Source organism: Polistes dominula, unplaced genomic scaffold (genome assembly GCF_049000335.1).
Source record: "Polistes dominula isolate Pdom_NZ unplaced genomic scaffold, Pdom_raw_medaka contig_82, whole genome shotgun sequence".
NCBI lineage: Eukaryota > Metazoa > Arthropoda > Insecta > Hymenoptera > Vespidae > Polistes > Polistes dominula.
The window spans coordinates 842,282-862,794 of record NW_028301046.1 but is presented as its reverse complement, the minus strand read 5'-3'; the positions used below and the strand labels follow the sequence as shown (position 1 = coordinate 862,794).

The 20,513-nt window shown below is 31.5% G+C and overlaps 2 protein-coding genes and 1 long non-coding RNA gene across 6 annotated transcripts in view; all 3 read right to left on the bottom strand.

The window, feature by feature from the left end:
• Positions 1–4,784, bottom strand: part of LOC149031609 (uncharacterized) — a 207,613-nt gene extending 202,829 nt beyond the window's left edge. For 3 of the 4 annotated variants that reach the window (XR_016177548.1, XR_016177547.1, XR_016177549.1), the window contains exon 1: positions 3,516–3,564. This is a non-coding gene — a long non-coding RNA (uncharacterized LOC149031609). Of the gene's footprint in view, positions 1–3,515; positions 3,705–4,377 lie in introns of those variants that run through there. The other variant, XR_016177546.1, reaches the window with a different exon arrangement.
• Positions 4,785–7,401: 2,617 nt separating this feature from the next.
• LOC107066301 (uncharacterized) lies at positions 7,402–17,453 on the bottom strand. The gene is given in 15 exon segments (XM_015320798.2): positions 7,402–8,632; positions 8,935–10,216; positions 10,316–10,442; positions 10,665–10,840; positions 11,083–11,267; positions 11,269–11,409; positions 11,506–12,202; positions 12,303–12,494; positions 12,588–12,728; positions 15,198–15,412; positions 15,660–15,782; positions 15,871–15,947; positions 16,057–16,181; positions 16,309–16,505; positions 17,296–17,453. Coding segments are annotated over 14 exon segments (3,762 nt in total). The 5' UTR covers positions 16,470–16,505; positions 17,296–17,453; the 3' UTR covers positions 7,402–8,512.
• Positions 17,454–18,155: 702 nt separating this feature from the next.
• LOC107066297 (mannose-P-dolichol utilization defect 1 protein homolog) lies at positions 18,156–20,290 on the bottom strand. The gene is made up of 5 exons (XM_015320792.2): positions 19,748–20,290; positions 19,270–19,335; positions 18,904–19,036; positions 18,616–18,820; positions 18,156–18,546 (listed from the first exon to the last, which is right to left on the bottom strand). Exons 1-5 carry the CDS (start codon positions 19,833–19,835, stop codon positions 18,295–18,297), a joined length of 744 nt encoding a protein of 247 aa, XP_015176278.1. The 5' UTR covers positions 19,836–20,290; the 3' UTR covers positions 18,156–18,294.
• Between the last annotated feature and the right edge of the window lie 223 nt (positions 20,291–20,513).

The following is a 20,513-nucleotide window of genomic DNA, read 5'->3' as shown; positions in this document are numbered from 1 at the left end:
CAAGTTTTGTTAAATAATTGAATAATAGATACATGAGGATGCAATGATGGTAGATAAAAACGTGCATATAATAAAAAATCCCTATAAGATTTGATAAACAAATTGATGTCATTATAATTTCACCGTGTCTCAATTCGATGACAAAAATATTTCCACCTTCCCTGTTACCCCAACCCACATATATATATACTATAATAAATATATATAACTATAATAAACTATCCTATCTTTCAAGTTGGATGAAATTGCACATAGTGTGCAAAATTGTATTAAAATCGGTTCAGTAGTTTAGGAGTCTATTGCGGACAAACAACGTTACACGTAATTTATATATATTAAGATATTAACTTATAAGTTATATATATATTTATTATATATATATAATATTTGCAGATACCACCCTATAATATATATATATATGCGTACGTGAGTTTTTTGAAGGACTCGAAAGAAAGAAAGAACTAAAGAAGGAAAAAAGGTAAAAAAAAAAAAAAAAAAAAAAAAAAAAAAGAAAGGAACGCGACTGTTTAACCACGTCCATAGCGTTGTAAGTAATGACAAAAGGATAGCGAGCGAACGAGCTAGCGAACGAGCATTGAGCATGGAAGAAAAGATCGTATGCCGACGACGAGAGACGACGTTGGTTGCTGTTGCTGCTGCTTTTGCCTTATACGTTTCACGTATGTACATCTCTTTCTTCCATTCTTTCATTTCTTTCTTTCTTTCTTTCTTTTACTCACTCTCCCTCTCTCTCTCTCTCCCCCCTCCCTCTTGTTCTTTCTTCTTCTCTTCTGTTAGTAAAAGAATGATAAAGAGAGTGTCTCTCTCTCTCTCTCTCTTTCTTTCTCTCTCGGGTGTGTCCGTGCGCGCACTAGAGAAAAGAGGAGTATTTCAGTCCGCGTCCATAGGAACGAAGGGTGAAACAATGTGGCTTTTGTGCGAGAAAGAAACGGAAAAGCTAAAGAGAGCCTAAGAGCGATTGAAATGCTCGACCATCTCTTTTCTTTCTCTCTCTCTCTTTCTCTTTCTCTTTTACCACTTCATGATTCTTCTCAACTCCTACTACTATACACTACCCATCTATCTCTTTCTTTCTATCTATTTCTCTTTTCAATGTTCTCTGTTTCTTTTAGAAAAAGTCACCGTGTGCCTTTGGTCCATTCTTCAAGAACAGAAAAAAAAAGAGAGAAACAGAGAGAGAGGGAGAGAGAGACTCCTACCTATTCGACGAAAAGAACTTGTGTCTCTTATATTGTACTAGGGGGTGCCCCGCCACGCTTTGGCTGTGGCTCACAATCAGTCCGATACACACGTCTTTAAGTCAACGAATTACTTTTATAACGTCATCTTTTAAAATCTTATCGAACTAACAGAGATAATCATGACTCTTTGTTAATAAACAAATGATATTGCGATTATAAATTGAGATTATAAACTATCCTATCTTTTAAGTTGGATTAAACTGCACAGAGTGTGCAAAATTTGATTAAAATCAGTTCAGTAGTTTAAGAGTCCATTGCGGACAAACAACGTGACACATAATTTATATATATAACGCATAAACCTAAGAAAAAAAAAAGTAGAAAAAATTGGAATTGAAAGTCCGAAACGAAAGTAAAATCGTAAGAAGGATAAAAGATAAGGGAAATAGAAAAAAGAAAAAGAAAAAATAAGAAAGTAAAGGGGGGTTGAGTTGGGTTGGTTGGCCACAGTAATGGTACGTGCCGGAGGGACGACGAACATTGGTGGAAAACGAAGAAGGGGCTGTGTTCTCGCAGGTTGTGCTACTGCTACACTGCTGTGCTAGTCAAGACTGCCTTCAGATTCCAGAGCGAAGCATTGTGTCTCCGAACGTGCATTGTCCTCCCGTCACCGGGAAGTCGACAATGCCGAGTCTGTAAGTTAGTAACCCTAGCGTAAAAACTTATCTCCTCCTCCTCCTCCTCCTTCTCCACCTCCCATTACTCCTCCCCCTTTCCACTCTCTACCTTTAGGAAGAGACATCGAACGTCGTCGATTTCGATTCAGTTCGATTTGAAACTCCTTCCAAACCTCGACCCAACTCACACCCCCTTCTTCTTCTTCTTCTTCTTCTTCTTGTTCTCTTGAACTAGGTAAAAGGGGTGGTTTCTGCATAACTACGTATGTACATATATCTAATGTAGTTATATACCTTCTTACAAAGGTTCAAATTATTCAATCAATTCACGTAGATATTTTTTTGTTTACCTATCTTCCATAGAATTGAAAAACATAGTTTTTTTTTCATCAATGTTACGTTACTTTGCTGAATCATTTTTAATATTATTATAAATATTAGGTCTATATGTTTTTTTTTTTATTTGTATTTTACTTTATTACCTTTTACTATACTTTCAATTATTCAACATGAAAAATATTATGCTTGTAAAATAACTAAAAATAAAGAAACTTTTGGGTACAACCTCTAATATATTATAGCACTTATATAATAAATATTTATATATAATAATACTAATAATATAATATAGCATTATATAAAATAATACGATATAAAAATTAATATATACAAATATTCTATATATATTAAATATATAAATATACAAAAAAAATTATAATATAAATCATCAATAAAATAATTCCAAATGAAAGTTATGATGGTTGCCATGTTTAATGCGCACCCTTTTTATTTTCTTAAACAATTTTCTTAAGTTTAAGTGGCATTTATTTTATTTGTAAAAAAAAAAAGAAAACAAAAGCAAAAGAGAAGAAATAAAATAAAGTTGTTGATGATGGAACAAACGTCGTAGATGGTAAACGAGCAAATCGGAAGTGAACAACACATCCTTAGGACCGGATAGAAAGATTAGGGGTTGGCGGGTGGTCCTCTCGTTGGGAAATCTCTCCAGTCGGCGGCTAGCCGGACAACGCGTGGTCAATGGACAAAGCTCTTCTAATTGTCCCCATCAGCGAGGAAGAATGGGACCGCGGGGCTGCCGCTGACAATTTCATTTGTAATTTGCATAAGGCTTATTAAAATCACAATGGAGGAGAGAAACCATCGCCAACCAGGGTGCCACAGCCCGATCAAGATATATTCATCGACGACGACGACGACGACATTTTTTTTTGTTAAACCCCCACCCTTACCCCGCCCCGCCCCCAAGTACTTGCGACGAAGGATAATCGTCACGAATTATGCGCCAAAAACTTGACCACCATGACGATGATGGTTACGAAGATAGAAATCATTTTTTTTTTAGAATTATCGATTTATTTATCGATCATTTTGTTTGTTTTTTCTAACACAATTAATTCGTGTTTTTTTTTTTTTTTTTGGTAATTACTACCACGCATAATGTTCTGCCATTTTGATTTTGGATAGAATATAATTTAATTGTTTTTGTTGTTTTTCTTCCGCAAATGGAAGGATCGCGTTCAGGGACGGGGGAACAATGACGGAATTTAGCAATGAACTTTCAAGTTCCTAATGCACAATTAATAATAATAATAATAATAATTAAAATAAAACTTACCTCGAAGGTAGGGTGGTCTTATTATTCTCATGGTGTTGATTCATACTTCTATGTTGTCTATGAAATAAATCCTGTATCCACGATTCATGTGTGAGTAATCTCACATTTGCACATAATCACATCTCACATTTTCACACATATATATAAAATAGAAATTGATATTACGAACTATGAGTTTCAAATTGGATTCTTAAAAAAATCATTTTCTATAGAAACACATATACACAAATATATTATATACAAAATTAATAAAATATCAATAAATAACAAAATATAATTATTGTAACTGCAATTAACCCTTAAAGTGCACACTTGGTTAAAGTGCACTGTGGGTGTTTGTTTGACACCCCCTTCAACGTGTTTGAACGCGTCTTCTGAAGCCCGCTATTTTAATATTTAAATCTCGCAATTTTATTAAAAGTAGTTTGATACATCTTTTTCTAAAATAGAATAGGTTTTATACCCGATCTGAATGAACACTAGATGGCACTAGACAAATAAGCCCATTTTGTTCGAATTCAGTATAATTTTCGAGAGATCAAAAATTTGTTGGGGGTGTCAAACGTCCCATGTGCACTCTGTAAGGGTTAAAAATAATTCATTATTATAATTTCAATTATATGTTCTTGCCAATTTGAAACGCATTAGTTGAGATACGCACACAACAAAATATATTTAAATAAATTAAATTATATTGAAAATAAATCACATCGATCTAATGATAAATCGATGACGAATCTTCCTAAATATTCAAAAAAAAAAAACTGTAAAACCTAAATCAAAAATAACATATTATAAATTAGAATTTTTCAAAATACACAAACTACACAAATTCCCCATATATTTGAATCAATTTAGTAACCTTTGAATTTACGATAGTGAAAAATAACAAAAAAAAAAAAAGAAAAACGTATGATTAGATTCGCGAAAATATTTGTACGATAATAAAAAAGGGATCACCAGCAAGTAGATAAATTTGAAAAAAAAAAAAAAGAAAAACCTGTTATAAATCACTTGTCACTGTGATATTAATTTACAAAATGAATGAACAAAATAATAATAACGTTCAAACCATAATCTCCCGCACGTGAAAAGGTTGACGCGAAACTGAAGCGCGACCTGAACCACCGTTATCATATTGCACGCTGCTACCAACTTTCCCCCACCATAAGGCACGAAATTCGTACTACGCATGTTCACATTTAAAATAATCAAACGAGTGTTTTTAAAAATCCTTTTTCATGCATAAACATTGTTTTTGTTTTTTATATTTCTTCAGACACACAAGTGAATGATTATCTTCTAATGACACATAAACAACTACTCTACTATTTTTTTCTTTATTTATTATATTATTATTATTATTATTATTATTATTATCGCAATTTTATCTTTCAATCATCGAGATAATGAAATATATATTTATACTGATTTTTTTTTTTTATATATATAGAAAATATTTCGTTTACAATTTTTTTTAATCGAACGCGATATTGATTAATCGAACCGTAACGATAAGTGCTGTGTATCGATATATTTCAATTGTACAATTTATTATTTTTATCATTTTGAAAATCATTGTTTAAATTCAAAATTTTTCTTGTCAAAATATTTATGAATCTGTGATTTGTCACATTTTTTAAAAATCATTTTTTTGTTCAACCGATAAATCAATCGATTTTTGACTCTACACACAGAATGAATTTATTTGCAATTCTGTAAAATGCATACTAATATCTGATGCGTTATAAAAGAAAAGAAATGAAAAAAAAATAAAACTAATATACATTTTTAATTCTATATCTTTTAATATTATGTTTTCAATAAATTATAGTAGTATATATATTTATTTCTATTAAAAAATTTTTCACTTAACACAAGTGTTCCCATACAATTAAATAACCTGCAAAGCAAAAACAAAATAATATATATAAACGAACGCGTATTAAATAAAAACTTTTCAAGTGAAATTATTCTAGGACAGTTAAAACTTTTGTCACACATCAGATTTTAGCATGCACCCTCTTCTCTTCTACCCCACCTACCACCTACCAACACCATTCACCTGCAATTATTCAACCGAGGATTCTCGATGAGTAAAATTTTCCTAATGAACATATACATTGCAATAAAATAATATTGCGATTATAAATTGAGTTTATAAACTATTCTATCTTTCAAATTGAATGAAACTGCAGACAGTGTGCAAGATTTTATTCAAATCGGTTCAGTAATTTAGGAGTCCATTGCGAACAAACAACGTGACGTGACGTGACGTGATTTATATTATAAGATAAAATTTATAAATTTATTTTTTTAACGCAACTCAAAGAGAAAGAGATGAGATATGAGGGACTTTATATGAATGTCTAGTTCAAACGTTATATACGAAAAATTTTCTTTTATATATATATGTGTGTGATATACGTAAAAAAAAAAAAAAAAAAACGTATTAAAATAAAAAAAAATAATAAAAACTTATTAATTTTGTAAATATATATATATATATCATCAGCACATACCGTAAATTTTGTTCTTCATTGTGTTGTGTATCGGATTATTTTCAAATAATCAAATATTTATAAATCTATATATATATATATATATATTCTCTGTGTGTGATGATGATGATGATGATGATGATGGAAAAAGTACAAAATTTCAATGGACATCGATTACTTTTCATCTCTTTTTTTTTTTTTTCTTTTTTTTTTCTCTCCTTTTACATTTATAATATATTTTTCGTGTTTTTTTTTCTTTTTTTTTTTTTTTTTTGATGATTGAATTGTACAGCAATTCGTTTACATTTAACATATAAGTATATTCGTGTGTGTGTTTGTGTGTGTGTGTATTTGTGTCCTACTAAGTAAATTATTTTTCTAGTATATATATATCTTAAAATAAGCGATCTCGCGCGTATTATTAGCAAGATAAGGGAAATACTAACTAACGAGGGTGGAAAAACATTTCGTTAGCCCTTTTTTCTAAATAAACATATTTGCAAAAGGGATGATGATATGCTAGTAAATCAATCAATACGATTCATGAAGGGGGGGGAATAAAATAATTAATTATTTTAAATGTGCATCTTTCGTGTACTGTTTTTTGAAACTAAAACTACGCAGAGATCCCCGCTTACGAATCAATCATTGCGATTAATTAAATCGCCACGCAATAATAACAATAATAATAATAATAATTAATAATAATAATTAATAATTTTAATACTAATTAATAATTTTAATAATAATTAATAATAATAATAATAATAATAATAATAATAAAAAGAAGAATAAGAAGAAAAATGGGGAGAAGGTTTTAATAATACATTATCCTGGATGAAACAATATTAAAATCTTATTAAATCAAATTGTCAATTGTAAATAATTAATAAAATTCGAATTTTTTTCTTTTTTTTTTTGTAACTTTAGCGATTTTTACAATCGAACTTAGTTGGTGGTTGCTTCTTTGATTATGCTATCGCTCACAAGTTTTAGAATGTTTTTTTTTCTTTTGTTTGTTTGTTTGTTTGTTTTTTCTTTTTGTTTTTCTTTTTTTTCTTTTTATATCATCTTTTTCCATTTCTTTTCTTTTATTTCTTTTTTTTCTTTTTTCTTTTTTTGACAGTTTTTTTTTTTTTTTTTGCAAACGAATTTTCATTACTCGCTTTCTCTCATTTCTATCGGGGGGAAAAGAAATAATACGTTAACAAAAAAAAAAAAAATTAAAAGAAAAATTATTATAAATTAATTAATAAAGAAATAAATTTGTTGATAAGATGATATATATATATATATATATATATATATATATATATTTATTAATTTCTTTTTTTTTTTAAATATTATGAAAAGCCACTCGAGATAATAAGAATCAAACCCAGAGCCATGTTTTTTCTTAAATTTATTTTGACGTTTCCATTGTGATCGAAAAAGAAAACGGCATATATCATGTGTCATATATCATATACAATCTTACGAACTACATGAAATTAAAAGAAGAAGAATAAGAGAAGAAGAAAACGAAGAAAAAATCGCGATAAAACATTTTCAATAAATGATTTTTCGACTTTAATTTCGTACAAACGTGGTATACATATATTATTATATTCTTCTTAGCTATTACCGTAGCGAGAATTGCCTAATTTTCAGTACGAATGAATTCGCGTTGTTATTATTATTATCATTATTATTACTATTATTATTATTGTTATCATTATTTAATAATATTATAATTAATTTTATTATGAATAGATACATACATAGATAGATAGATGATAGATATATCGAGCGCAATTACGTTCGCTACATATACAAGATATAAAATAATAATAATAATAATAATAATAATAATAATAATAATAATAATAATAATAATAATAATATAAATAATAGTAATAATAATAATAGAATTTGTGAGAGTAGTATTTTTTTTTTTTTACATGAAACCGAATAAAAGAACAAGTCTTATGATTTCATGAAGAAAATTGAATTAAAACTTAGATTTTATCAACTATTATTATAATAATAATAATAATAATAATAATAATAAACTATACACACGACGACGTTTTGATATCATATATTTAATGATATATCCGCAAAGAAAAAAAAAAGAAGAAAAAAAAAGAAAAGAAAAGAAAAAAAAAGAAAAAGAAAACAAACTAGAAGTTGTCAATGATGAAGATAGATAGACATAAAGAAAAAAAATATTCTTAACGATCATAATGGCCGCCAGTTTATAATAAATTTGTCAATAATAATTATTATCGTCAGTGATATTATTAAACTTTGATAATTAATTTACGTACCCCGTACGTTATTAGGTACGTAAAATTATAAAAGAGAGTTATATCTCACGTGTAATTGGTCGATCGTTGATGACTAGGCACAGCCAACGTGAGGAAAGAGAGAATATCACAGACGAAGAAGAAGAAGAAGTAGAAGAAGAAGAAGAAGAGGAGAAGAAACAGCGTCAGCAACGGGGCACGTGTATATCTACCAAATCTTAGCTGCAAGGGCTCTCTGCATTAATACATTCTTGCTTCGCTGCTTCATGCGTTCAATGAAGTGCTCCTTGCCTTCCAGGTTAACGCCGGCAGCTCCAACTTCCTCGCTCTGGCAACAAAGGAGAGTTAGTTGGCTCCTGGGTCGTATTCTCTTGCACGTGTGGCTCATCATCGCAATCATTGCCATCATCATCATCATCATCATCATCATTATTATCCTTATTATTCCGTATTATGACCTTCATTATCATCATTATTATCATCATCATCATCATCATGATATTATTATCATCATCCAGAGTTTATCATTTTATCGTCATCAATAAGAAGAAGAAGAAGAGAGAAGAAGGTAGGCTGTTCTTTTTGAAACGCCTTTATAGTAGACACAGAAGTAGTGATGACCTAACCAACCTTGTTAGTCGCGTCGCCCCCCTCTCCCTCTCCCCACCTCTCGTAGTCATCATCATCGCGTTCTTCTCCCTCGCTCAGAGGTCCATCTTGTCTCTTATTGGGAGGGACGCTCGATCCTCCGGCTCCTTGTTGGTGATCCATAACATCGTCGCCACCTTCCAGCATCTTGTTGATTTTCTCTTTGGCTTCATCAACCTTTCTCATTGGATCGGGAGAATAACTACGATCGCTGTATCTGTCGCGTGATGCAGCCCGACGATCTCTAAAGTCTCGCCTGTCCCTGAAATCGCGGAAGCCCTGCTTACCGTGGAAGAATCTACCACCACGGTTGCCACCACGTCCACGCCCACCGCCGCGATTGTTGAATCCGCCGCCACGTCTGTTACCGAAACGATTATTATGTTGATTATTGTAGAATCGATTTCTATTTTGGAAATTATTGCCACCTCCACGATGATTCGGATTGTTAAAGCCTTGGAAGCGTGGCTTGTAATAGGTGCCACGATTATTGTACATCCGGAATTGTCTCTTTCGGTAATAGCCTCTGTCGCCTGACCTACTGCGACTGCGACTTCTGCTATAAGATCTAGATCGTGAACGTGACCTTGATCTACTGTAGGTACCAGATGGCGAACGACTGTACTTTCGTTCATAACTTCCCGATCTTCTGTTGGAATACGATCGCGATCGAGTTCGTCTTGGAGATCGAGATCGAGAGGATCCAGAACTAGATGCACTGCGAGATCTGCTTCGAGAACGTTTCCCTGGTCTGTCTCTGCTCATTCTCTTTGACATCGTGCCTCCTCTACCACTCGATTCACGTTTCTTAGGCGTCTGTCTATGCTGTCTATCTGTCTCGCTATCAGAATCCGTTCTTGGACCTTTAGCCTGATTCTGATTCTTCGTTGGTGGCGGTGGACGCGGAGGTTCCGGTGGGTGGCCACCTCCGCTTCCAGGACATTGACCAATCGGTTGGAATTTACCACCGAGATTGCTACCAGAACTGAACTTATTCGGTGTACCTTGAGGTACAGATATATTTTGATCTTTGTACGATTGGAACTTGTTTTGCGGTTGTGGAGTTGGATATTTAACTGGCGCTTGTTTTGGCATAGGAGGCTCCTTAGGCAATGGCGGCGGCGGTGTTGGGGCAGACATCGGTTGTGCGGCTGCTGCTCTCTTTTCTGCTAATTCACGTTGCATCTGTTTACGAATATTCAGTGACTTTTCTAAAGCTGCTCGTTGGAGTTTCTCTTCCAACTCGTTATCGTCATCTTCGTCACTGTAAACATAAACATTTCATATATTTTCATTATACATTCCGTATACAAATTTTTTCCTTTCACGAAATAATTTTACAATAATAGATGTGAAATTTTACCTGGCAGCTTGAGCAGTCTTCCATTTCGCGTTTAATGCAGATGGATCTAGAGTAGGTACTTTGGGTTCAGGATGGATCAACTGCGACTCTTGTTCGAAAATGTCAGTTAATGGCTTCCTCTGGATTTCTATAAAAAAAAAAAAAAAAGAACAAAAATAAATATCTTATACAATACGTATTATTATTTTTATTAGTTAGCATTAGAAAACTCGAAAGTTCATGGCCGCAAACACGGCACGTTATACAACACGTAGTGAATCAAAATACAAAAAATAAAAGAACTAATACGACAAATTGTGCTGGCTTATGTAATAGAATGATAAGGAATATTGAAATTTGAAGAACAAACCTTTACGTTGTTGCGCCGTCATTGGTATTCTGGGTTCTCGTTCATGATACGCCTTAGATGCTTCATCTCTCTCCCTTTCCCTCTCTCTACGTAGCTCCTCCTCCCTACGTGAGCTCTCCGCGAGCTTCTCCGCGTTGCTAAGAGGGGAAGGTATGTCATTATACTGTGCTACATACCTAGTAAATATAAAAACATAAGTAGAATGCGATATCTTAGGATAAAAACAACTTCCGAGAGTCGATGCCAACAGAAAAGACCACAATTGAAATGAACGTAATAATTGAACTCAATCAGTACTTAGCATTCTTTTAACTGTCGACTATAACTATTGGAATGATAAATCGAGAAATCTAAAAATAAACAAAATGTAAAATGTCTCGAATGTTATTTCTACCTAAATATTGTTTATGAATCCAACCTTTTTAGGACCGCTGTTTCTTTTTCAACCTTCGCATAATAAGCATTTAGTTTAGATTCAAGCTGTTCCAGATCTGGCAAAGATGACTTTTTCAATGCTTCCAAATCTCTTTCAAGTTTATCCTTGTTTTTACGCTTCTTTCTTTCCTCTTTCTTCTTCTTCTTACGGCTCTTCTTGTCTTCTTTTCTCCTTATCCTTTCCTTTCTTCTCTTTTTTCTTCTTTTTCTTCATTTTTTCACTTTCTGAGTGGAAAGAAATCCTTTTTTCTTTCTTTTCCTTTTCTCTTTCTCTTTTCCATCTTGCAGTCTCTTCCAAGAACTTCCTTACCTGAAATGAAACGAATTACGCGTACACATTAATTAGTGATAAGTTCGTTCGTAAATTACATTGATAAAATATTATTCATTTTGTAACAATGCTCACCTTATCCTCATAATCTGAATCATCCTTGGTTTGTTCCAAAAACTTTCGCACTTTAATTTCATAATCGTCCATTTTTTCGCGCGTATTAGCATTATAAGAAACTGGTGAAATAACATCATGAGAAGCGGTAGTGGCAGCTGGAGGATTGTTGTACTGAGCCATACGCTTGCTAAGAGGTGATAGTGATCCACGATGATCTTTCTTATGTTTCCTTTTTCTGCTCGGTGAACGAGATGCAGAACGCGAACTTCCTGACGACGAAGAACTGCTAGAGTCTGAACTAGATGTACTCGATGATCCACTCGATGAAGAACTAGAACTGGAGCTCCACCTTTGTCTCTTTTTCGATCGAGATTTTCTCTCTTTCTTACGTTTCTTTTTCTCTTTTTTATTATCACCAACATCATTTTCAGTTTCGAAGCTTTTAAACGTATCAAGAGGATTCAAAGAAGACGTCAATGTCTTTGATTTGATGTACTCGATAGAATTACGTGCCTCTTCGTGATATGGTGCAATAGATAAACAATTTTCATAAGCTTTCTGTGCTTCGTCGTATTTCTTTTCATCTTCGTAACTACGTCCAAGTGCTACAAGAGTTTCGGCCATGTATTTACGAGCGTTCGCATGCGTTTGATTAAGTTTCAGTGCAGTTTCAAAATCGTCGATCGCTTTTTTGAAACTACCACTGTTGGCATATCTATAAATAAAAAGAAATGAAAACAATAGTCATGAGTAATGTCAAATTTGTTAAATAATATATGATTAATTAATGAAATAATATTGAAATATAAACTTACAATGCTCCTCTTGCAACTAATCCTTCGACATTTCTAGGATCAACTTGAAGCGCTTTATTAAGACATTGAAAAGCTTCGGTATGGCGGCCAGCTTTGAAGTGATCTATTCCATCAGCAACACTTCGGAATGCCCACTTGCTTGCTTGCGCTTGTCTCAATTCTGATGCATACTCATTGGGAGGAAAACGTTCCCTAAAAATGTTTAACAAACGAATTACGATAAATGAAAATATATATATCTCATTAATATATTTCAATATATGAAATTCTTCAATTATATCGTACCTTAGGCCAACCATATTAGAATGATTCTCTTGACCCAGACCCATCAAGTCACAAAGATATTTAATGTTGTTTGGGTTGTTGAAGCCAGTACTACTCTCCAAGAGCGTTTCATAAGTCAGACTTTTGTTGTCCATTGCTTTCCTACACCACATAAGAAAAAAAATAATACATTATTCACTTGCAAAGATCGTCCTGACCACTGGCACAGAAGAAACCAAAGCTACTTCGTTAACGGTAAAACTAAAGACTTCATAATCATGATGACCGAATCATCTTCACACTCCTTAATCAATAAAATTAATATCATAAGCTGTGTAGATATAATTATTTGCTTATTTTCAATTTTCTGACATCTCGTCTTGTATAATTATATATTTATGTATGTATTATATATATATATATAGATATATCTACAATATAAAAATATATGTATGCATATGCTTCTTTGGTCGTCTTCTTGAAAAGCTTTTAGTACAAGAATATATGGTCCATCCATTCCTGCGAAACGTTGATTCTTCTTTTCGATCTGCATGAATTATTCAAAGATACGACACTAATGCCAAAGATGCTTTTTTTTCCTTTTTTTCTTTTTTTTTTTTTTTTAAATTTATAATTCCTGCTCTCTCTCCTACACTCGCTTTTTCATTCTCTCTCTCTCTCTCTCTCTCTCTCTCTCTTTCTCTCCCTCTCTGTCTCTCTTTCTTGTTCTTCTTAAAGTAACGAAGAAATAAGACATTTACATCTTCTGGTATTAGAATCGTTCACAATCTATGTTTATACCGTTAACAAGCAGCAGGGGTCCAAGACATGGGATGCGGTGCAGAAGGTCGGTAAAATTCCTTTATTACCATATAGTTTGATAATTATAAATTTAAAATGGTACACAACCTCATTATTATGTAAACTCGTCTCTCACCTTTCATGTACCGCTAAGACGTATATTTCTAGATTTTTGTATCATGTTTGTAATTCAGAGATTGTCTCAACACAAAAGCACACAACCTATCGATCATCAATCGACGATGGTTACATAAGTTTTTGGTGCGATAAAATAAATTGCATAGCCCTAGGATAGGTCGGGAGCCAACGCCTGAGTATATTATTATCTTCCAAGTCGACCAAAAAAAGTGTTTTTTTTTTTTTTCTAGACGCAGTAGCGGTAGCGGTAGTAGAAGTAGTAGAAGTAGTAGAGTAGTAGTAGTACTGTCGCCTGTTTGCATTTTGTTGAGTCAATTTGAATATGACATCATTTTTTTTTTTATTTGTCAATATAAGCTGTAAGTTTAAATGAGGCATTATTATGACAAGGCGCGATTCTTTTGAGGCTTAAAGGTATTGGATGGGGTGTTTAAGATTTGGGTTGTTTGGTCTCTGCTTTTCATTTCACAGCTAAACCACATATGATTTATTTAATCGATAACTAATATTAATATCTCTAAGAAAGAAAACTATAATCTATATATATATATATTAAAAATAATATAATTGTCTAAGATTTTATTCTAATTTAAATATATTTCTATTTTCTATTAACATGTTTCAAAAAAAAAAAAAAAAAGAAAAATATCCATGTCCTGTATCAAAGAAAATTAGAATTCAGTTAACATTATATGATCTGATAAGAGACCAAACAACAGTAAATCATTATTATACCTACCGTCTGCAGCACCCACACTTTGATCGTTCAAGGTTCAAACATCTTAAACTGGAAATTCAACCTCAAAAGACATAGATCTCATTTGGCGCCATAGTTTGGCTGGTGCTTTGAGAGTAACATATCACAAACGTAGATACAATATGTGCACAATAGAGCCATGTCAACCAATGCTCAAGGTTTGAATCATTTGTATCGCATTATAAATTCATCATCATACTATTCAACTTTTTATGACATTCATAATTTCATATTCGACATTGTGTCTGGCACCTAAATTCATAAAAATGTGTAAGAGGAATCACGTCTCATTTTACCTTGACTTGTTAGTATCACAGTGCGTCTGTTAAATTTCAATTTTGATTGCTCAACACACTGTTATTCTTACCTTTATCTTTTCTTTTTTGTTTTTTTTTTGTTTTTTTTTTTTACAATGTGTTAAAAAAATAAAATAAAAAAGATAATTAAGAAATAGAGATAATAATCGAAGAGAAAAAAGAAGAAAAATAATAAATAATATCGCAAATCTGTGTTCCCTGTTCAACACACAATTTTGAAATATGACGTCGTTTTTCATAATGCAAATGCAACCAGCCATAAAAGTGATAAGGAATGTTCTATTATCATTATCACAACGTCAGAGAAAAACCCTTGCCTCCTTAATTATAATTTGTCTTAGATACGTATCATAAATGAGGTCAGAGAGATTTGTCAAATTAAAAAAAAAAATCGTCTAAAAAAACTAATAGTAAATTTAGATGTGCGAGAGACATGTACGTATATATGTATATAAATATATATATATATAAATGTTAAGTGCGATGCGCGTTAGACATTATTATTTAGTCTTGTGTATTTTCCTTTAGTGGTAGACATGTTAATTAAAACAGAACTAGCGAAGCGTGTAAATGCAAGAAATGTTTCTAAAGTACTTATCTATATTTCTCGCAACTTACTTATAAGCTTCTGGGAGATCATCTGAATGAATAAGACCAGTAGGTGGATGTGGGGCTTGGCCCTCGCGGGCAGGTGTGTTCATTACTGCAACGACTCGTTCCGCTTCAACGTTAACTTCAGTGACTACGACGCAGACCAGATCATTAGCCATGTAGCCTCTTGTAACACCTTTCTTGTCCACTGCTGGCACAGTGGCCGTATTCAATATTAGAACCTATTAGCATAACACATACAAAAATCAAATTAATATCTATTCACAATAATAATATTAATCATTTATTTAGCAAAAAGGATGTATCGGACAAATTATAAAATATTTCCTTACATCTTCTTCTTACTAATGTAATTATTTAATAATACTTGTATCTCTTGTGTAATTAACTAAGAATTATATAAGATACACTTGAGATACCGCATACAATGAAACAATAATTATATGTTGAATATTAAAAATAATATACCTTTATTCCTAACTCAGTAACAACTCGAGGACAGTCAGAACAGTTGCAAAGAACCTTCAGTAGAAGTCCAGGTGCACTTTTACCCATAACTTGTGCATAAATTACATCACCAACAATTAAACTCTGTAAATGAAATTTGTATAGATTAGCAATGAGAGATTAGGTTTATTAACTATGAAGTAAATAAATTGTTTGAGAAAGAGTTACTTACTTCCAAGAAGTTTCTAATGCGTTGTGATTTTTCCATAGTGACAAAAGTATCGAGACCAGGCATTGTTGCATAAAATTCTAAATACGAAGAATATTTGATTATCCTCGTAAAGAAAAGATATAATAATAATAATAATTTAAATGTACAAAAAAAAAAAAGATCAAAGCTGAAAAAGAATATTTTTACCTTCATCACCCAATTCTTGTTTGAGAGGTTCAACTGTCTTCTCAAGATTTGCTTTATCATAAAGAGCATCTGCTTTCTTAGCGAGGAATTGCTGAAGCTTCAGTCTTTTTCCTCTATCTCCAAAACTATATATATGTAAAATAATACAACTTTTTTTTATTTCACATTATTATGCAATCATACATCAATGTTACACACTATCAACAAATAAATAACATGGATAATAAGTTTATAAATAACATAGTTAAATACCTAAGTGTTTTTTGACGTTGTTGATAAATTTCAAAACTGGGTTCCTTGAGATTGAGCATGGCCAACTCATTCTCATTGCGTTCTCCTTCCCACACTTTCTGCAACTGCTGACCATGGTAGTTCAATGCTTGCGCAACAAGACGCGCGTCCATTGATTCCATTTTGACTCAGGAAATAGAGCAACCTAACCTGTAAGACTGTGAAAATCCGTAGATTCGCATGATTCTTCTTGTCTCTTTTTAAATCCTAATAAAAGGACCAATTTGTGGTATATCTTAAAAAATGTCAACATGCGTCTGCCTTTAATTGATTGTTGCTATGAGATCCAAAAGCATGTAGGCACTCTATTCAATAAAAATCACCACATGGCACAGTCCATTAAACCAAGGACACGTGCACGTAATAATCTCGGTTCCCACCGACTGAATATCCATAAATCATAATACAATTCCACTTTGCATTTTTCTATATGAAAATATATTCATGCTCATGTAATATATAGACTGATTATATCGTTAAACCAAGGTCTCCAAATTGAACGCTATTCTGCGTATGTATATCATTATTACCCGTCAGACAAAGCGAATGTTTAATAAACCGGGTGCCGAAGGTCGATTTACCTGTGTATAGATGATTTTATATATACATATATATATTTATATTTTTTCTCATACTTTTTTTTTTTTTTTTTTTTTTTGCCTTTTAGACGAAAACTTGAACAATGTTTAAATGCGTCTAACATTTGCTATTGTACTTTTATAGTACTATGTCGCATAAGACGCCTACATACATAGGATAAAGGCGCGTTATATTGATTTATCGATAACAAGATGGTCGTCGGGGGAAGCCGGACTGCAAAGGGGCGATGACGCCATGACGCTCCAATAGGCCATCTTTTCCCAACGATTGTCCACGCCCGTTAATTTTCGTCACATGGGACCAGAAGACCCATTTTTTCGTCTAAACAAAATCTGAAATGTTACTCACCGTTGCTCGAGAATTATGTTCCGACGATCTGACTATGAAATTTCTCAAAATATCACGGTCCACTAAGCTGCATCGTCGTTGATAAAACAACTGCTTTCGATCGGTATAACGTACATTGTACGACTCATCCAGCTACAGGAAACAGGAAAACGGTTCGGAGGGCTGGAGGGGGGTTTGACGCAAGCGCATTAGCCCTTTAGAATACTGACCAATAAGAAATGCACTCTGTAATAAAATCGATGCTGATTGGTTGCTATATACAGACGTTTTCATAGTTAAAGGTTTAATCAAAACAAATGTTTATATTAATAAAAAGTTTAAATAATTAAATATGTTAACAAATGATATATATTTTGAATGAGAAATTTTTTATTTATTATTAGAACATTCAATTTTAGCTGTTATTATTTCATATTTAAAATTTCAAATTATACAAGTAATAAACAAGTTTATATGGATTCACTGATTAAGGGCCATTTCTTAACTTCCGGTTCAAAACAACCAATAGCGTAAAGCGTGAGTCAGCGATAGCATGTTTTTTAATTATCGATTATCTTTTGCAAGTAATGCTACTAATACGACGATAGAAATAATAAGCGGGTTGTTCAAAATTGATATGTATAATTAATAACAAATAATTATAATTAGATAAAATATTTTTCTTTTTTTTATAATGAATCATTATATAATTAAAAACAACTTACAAATAAAACAATATATATTATATTGTATGTTATGTAACAACTTCATGATAATAGTAATAATAATAATAACAATACGAATAATAAAAATTTTGAAATTAAACTAATTTCAATATCTAATGTAGAACGTCTAATTATTAAATGATCAACAGATGAATAAAATGTTCTAAATAATATAATGAATATAAGTAGCAGAAAGATGTATACAAATGTGTATAAAAAAATATAACATCATATTTCCATTACTATTAAATCTTACATGATATTTTATTGATAACTTAATTTTTTGTTTTGTTTCTTAGGCCTTTTTCTTAGCTTCATCTTTTTTCTTAGAAGTTACAGTACCAACGTTCCAATAATAAAGAATTTGTGCAGCAATAATAGCATTTGCAGCAGTCGAACACAAGTACATAACTATCATAGTCATATCTCCAGTTTCTTGAATGGAAGTAAATATTCTTGCCAATGAACCAAAGAAAAGCATAAAACCTGTTATCGCCGATAATTGACCAGTACTTCCATTAGAATAATTTGTATAAGCTTGTATAAACTAGAATAAAACATAATAATATTTAATATATCACAAAGATATTTAAGTTAGTTTAATGAATCAAATTACCTTGCTAATGAGAATAATAGGAATATTCATTGCTTGACAAGTCCAAAGTAAATTAATTGGAGCTAAACCGCTTACAACAGCGGTAAGTATGGCCATGTAACCTGCTAAAAAAGCTGTTGCTTTTGCAGAATCTCCATTATAATGGAAAACCAATATCGCAATTATTAATGTCTGTATACCCAATGACACTCCATCTCCCCAGGAACTGTAAATAAAATAAATATATATATATTATATCATATACATAAATGAATTAATAGTCATTGGTAATATTAAAATGTTACTTACCTAAAAGGAAAACCACTTACAAAACTGTAAGATGTCATAGCAGTGATAGCAAATAAATCCATCAATACGCTATAAATATTGATACCCTTGCTATCTTTATTTTGAAAAATTTTAACAATTTGTGGCACTTTAACTATAAAATAATTAATACATTATTTTACTTAGTATTATATTTATAATTATTTATAATTAATTATAAATACTCTTAAACGTACTTTATGGAATGATTTAAAAAAGCATGCAGAATACATGCATTCATAATGAAGGACATTTATATTTGAATTAGATAAGCACAAATAATAACGTCACTGTTTCAACTAGATACACAGTAGACTACTATTATAATTAAGAGAATAATTTTCTAACCCAATAATGATCCAGCGATGATGCCAAGTCCTAAGATTTTACTCAGTGTTGCTTTGAAACATTCAGCTGAAACATTTTCCAAAATTTCATGATTTAGTTGTATTGGTAAACATTTATTATATATATAATCCATATTCAATTTATAAGCAATTTATTTTTATTGCAAGTCATAAAGATTGATCAATTTCAAATTTAGTGTCAAGAAAAAATAGAATGTCGTTGATAATATTTCGATTAGCATACTTCATTATATAAGTCATAAACATAAGAATATATAATAATTAAATATAAAATAAAATATTCCAAAATCAAAATTGTTTTGTCAAATATATGTCAATCAAATTAATCCACGTGGTTGAGAAGCATTGTGTATATAGTAAAAGTAACTTCAATCAAATGAATTATTTTTAACATAGATTTGATGATACAATTTTCAAATAATAATAATAATAATAATAAATATAAATAAATTCTTTACCATGTAAAAAATCCAAATTTTCGAAATATACTTTGACACATTTTTTTGTAAAAAAGTATAATGATAAATTTTTTATTATAGTAGACATGCTGTCAAAATATATATGTGTATTAATATATTGTTGTAATATAAATTAAGTACAATTCTATCTTATTATTTACACTATTCACACAAATCACTTAACCAAATTTATATCATTTAATTTAATACATATGTTTATTCCTAATATGTATTACAATATTTAGACTGAACAACACTACCGCGATATTCGAACGATACGAACGATTCAATCGTACGACTATTTAAAGTAAAAAAGTAGACTATTAAAGACAATAATTTTTGACTTTTGTAGTGGGAGAATCATTCCTTTATTCTGATACAAAAGTTTATGTATGCACTTTTAAACTACTGATTGTGAATCAGTTACTTCGACATTGACATTAACGTCTTACCGATCGAGTAACTTTATTACCAAGCGATTGACGCATGCGCACTTCGCCGCTTTTGATAAGCGCGAGATTTCAAATTTATCGCATTTCACGATAATCGATCATATAATATTTCTATCTATTTTGACCGTACTTTGTTCAAATAAGTTCTACCAACGACAGTGTCATGTTTATCATTTGTCATTAATCCTTTAGATAACCAATATTTAATCTTATCAAACATTCTAGTATATCCAAAATATCATCTTCTCTTTTCATAAGCTAAATTTAACAATATCTGCATGAAACGTTTTTCCTAACACACATATAAATAAAAT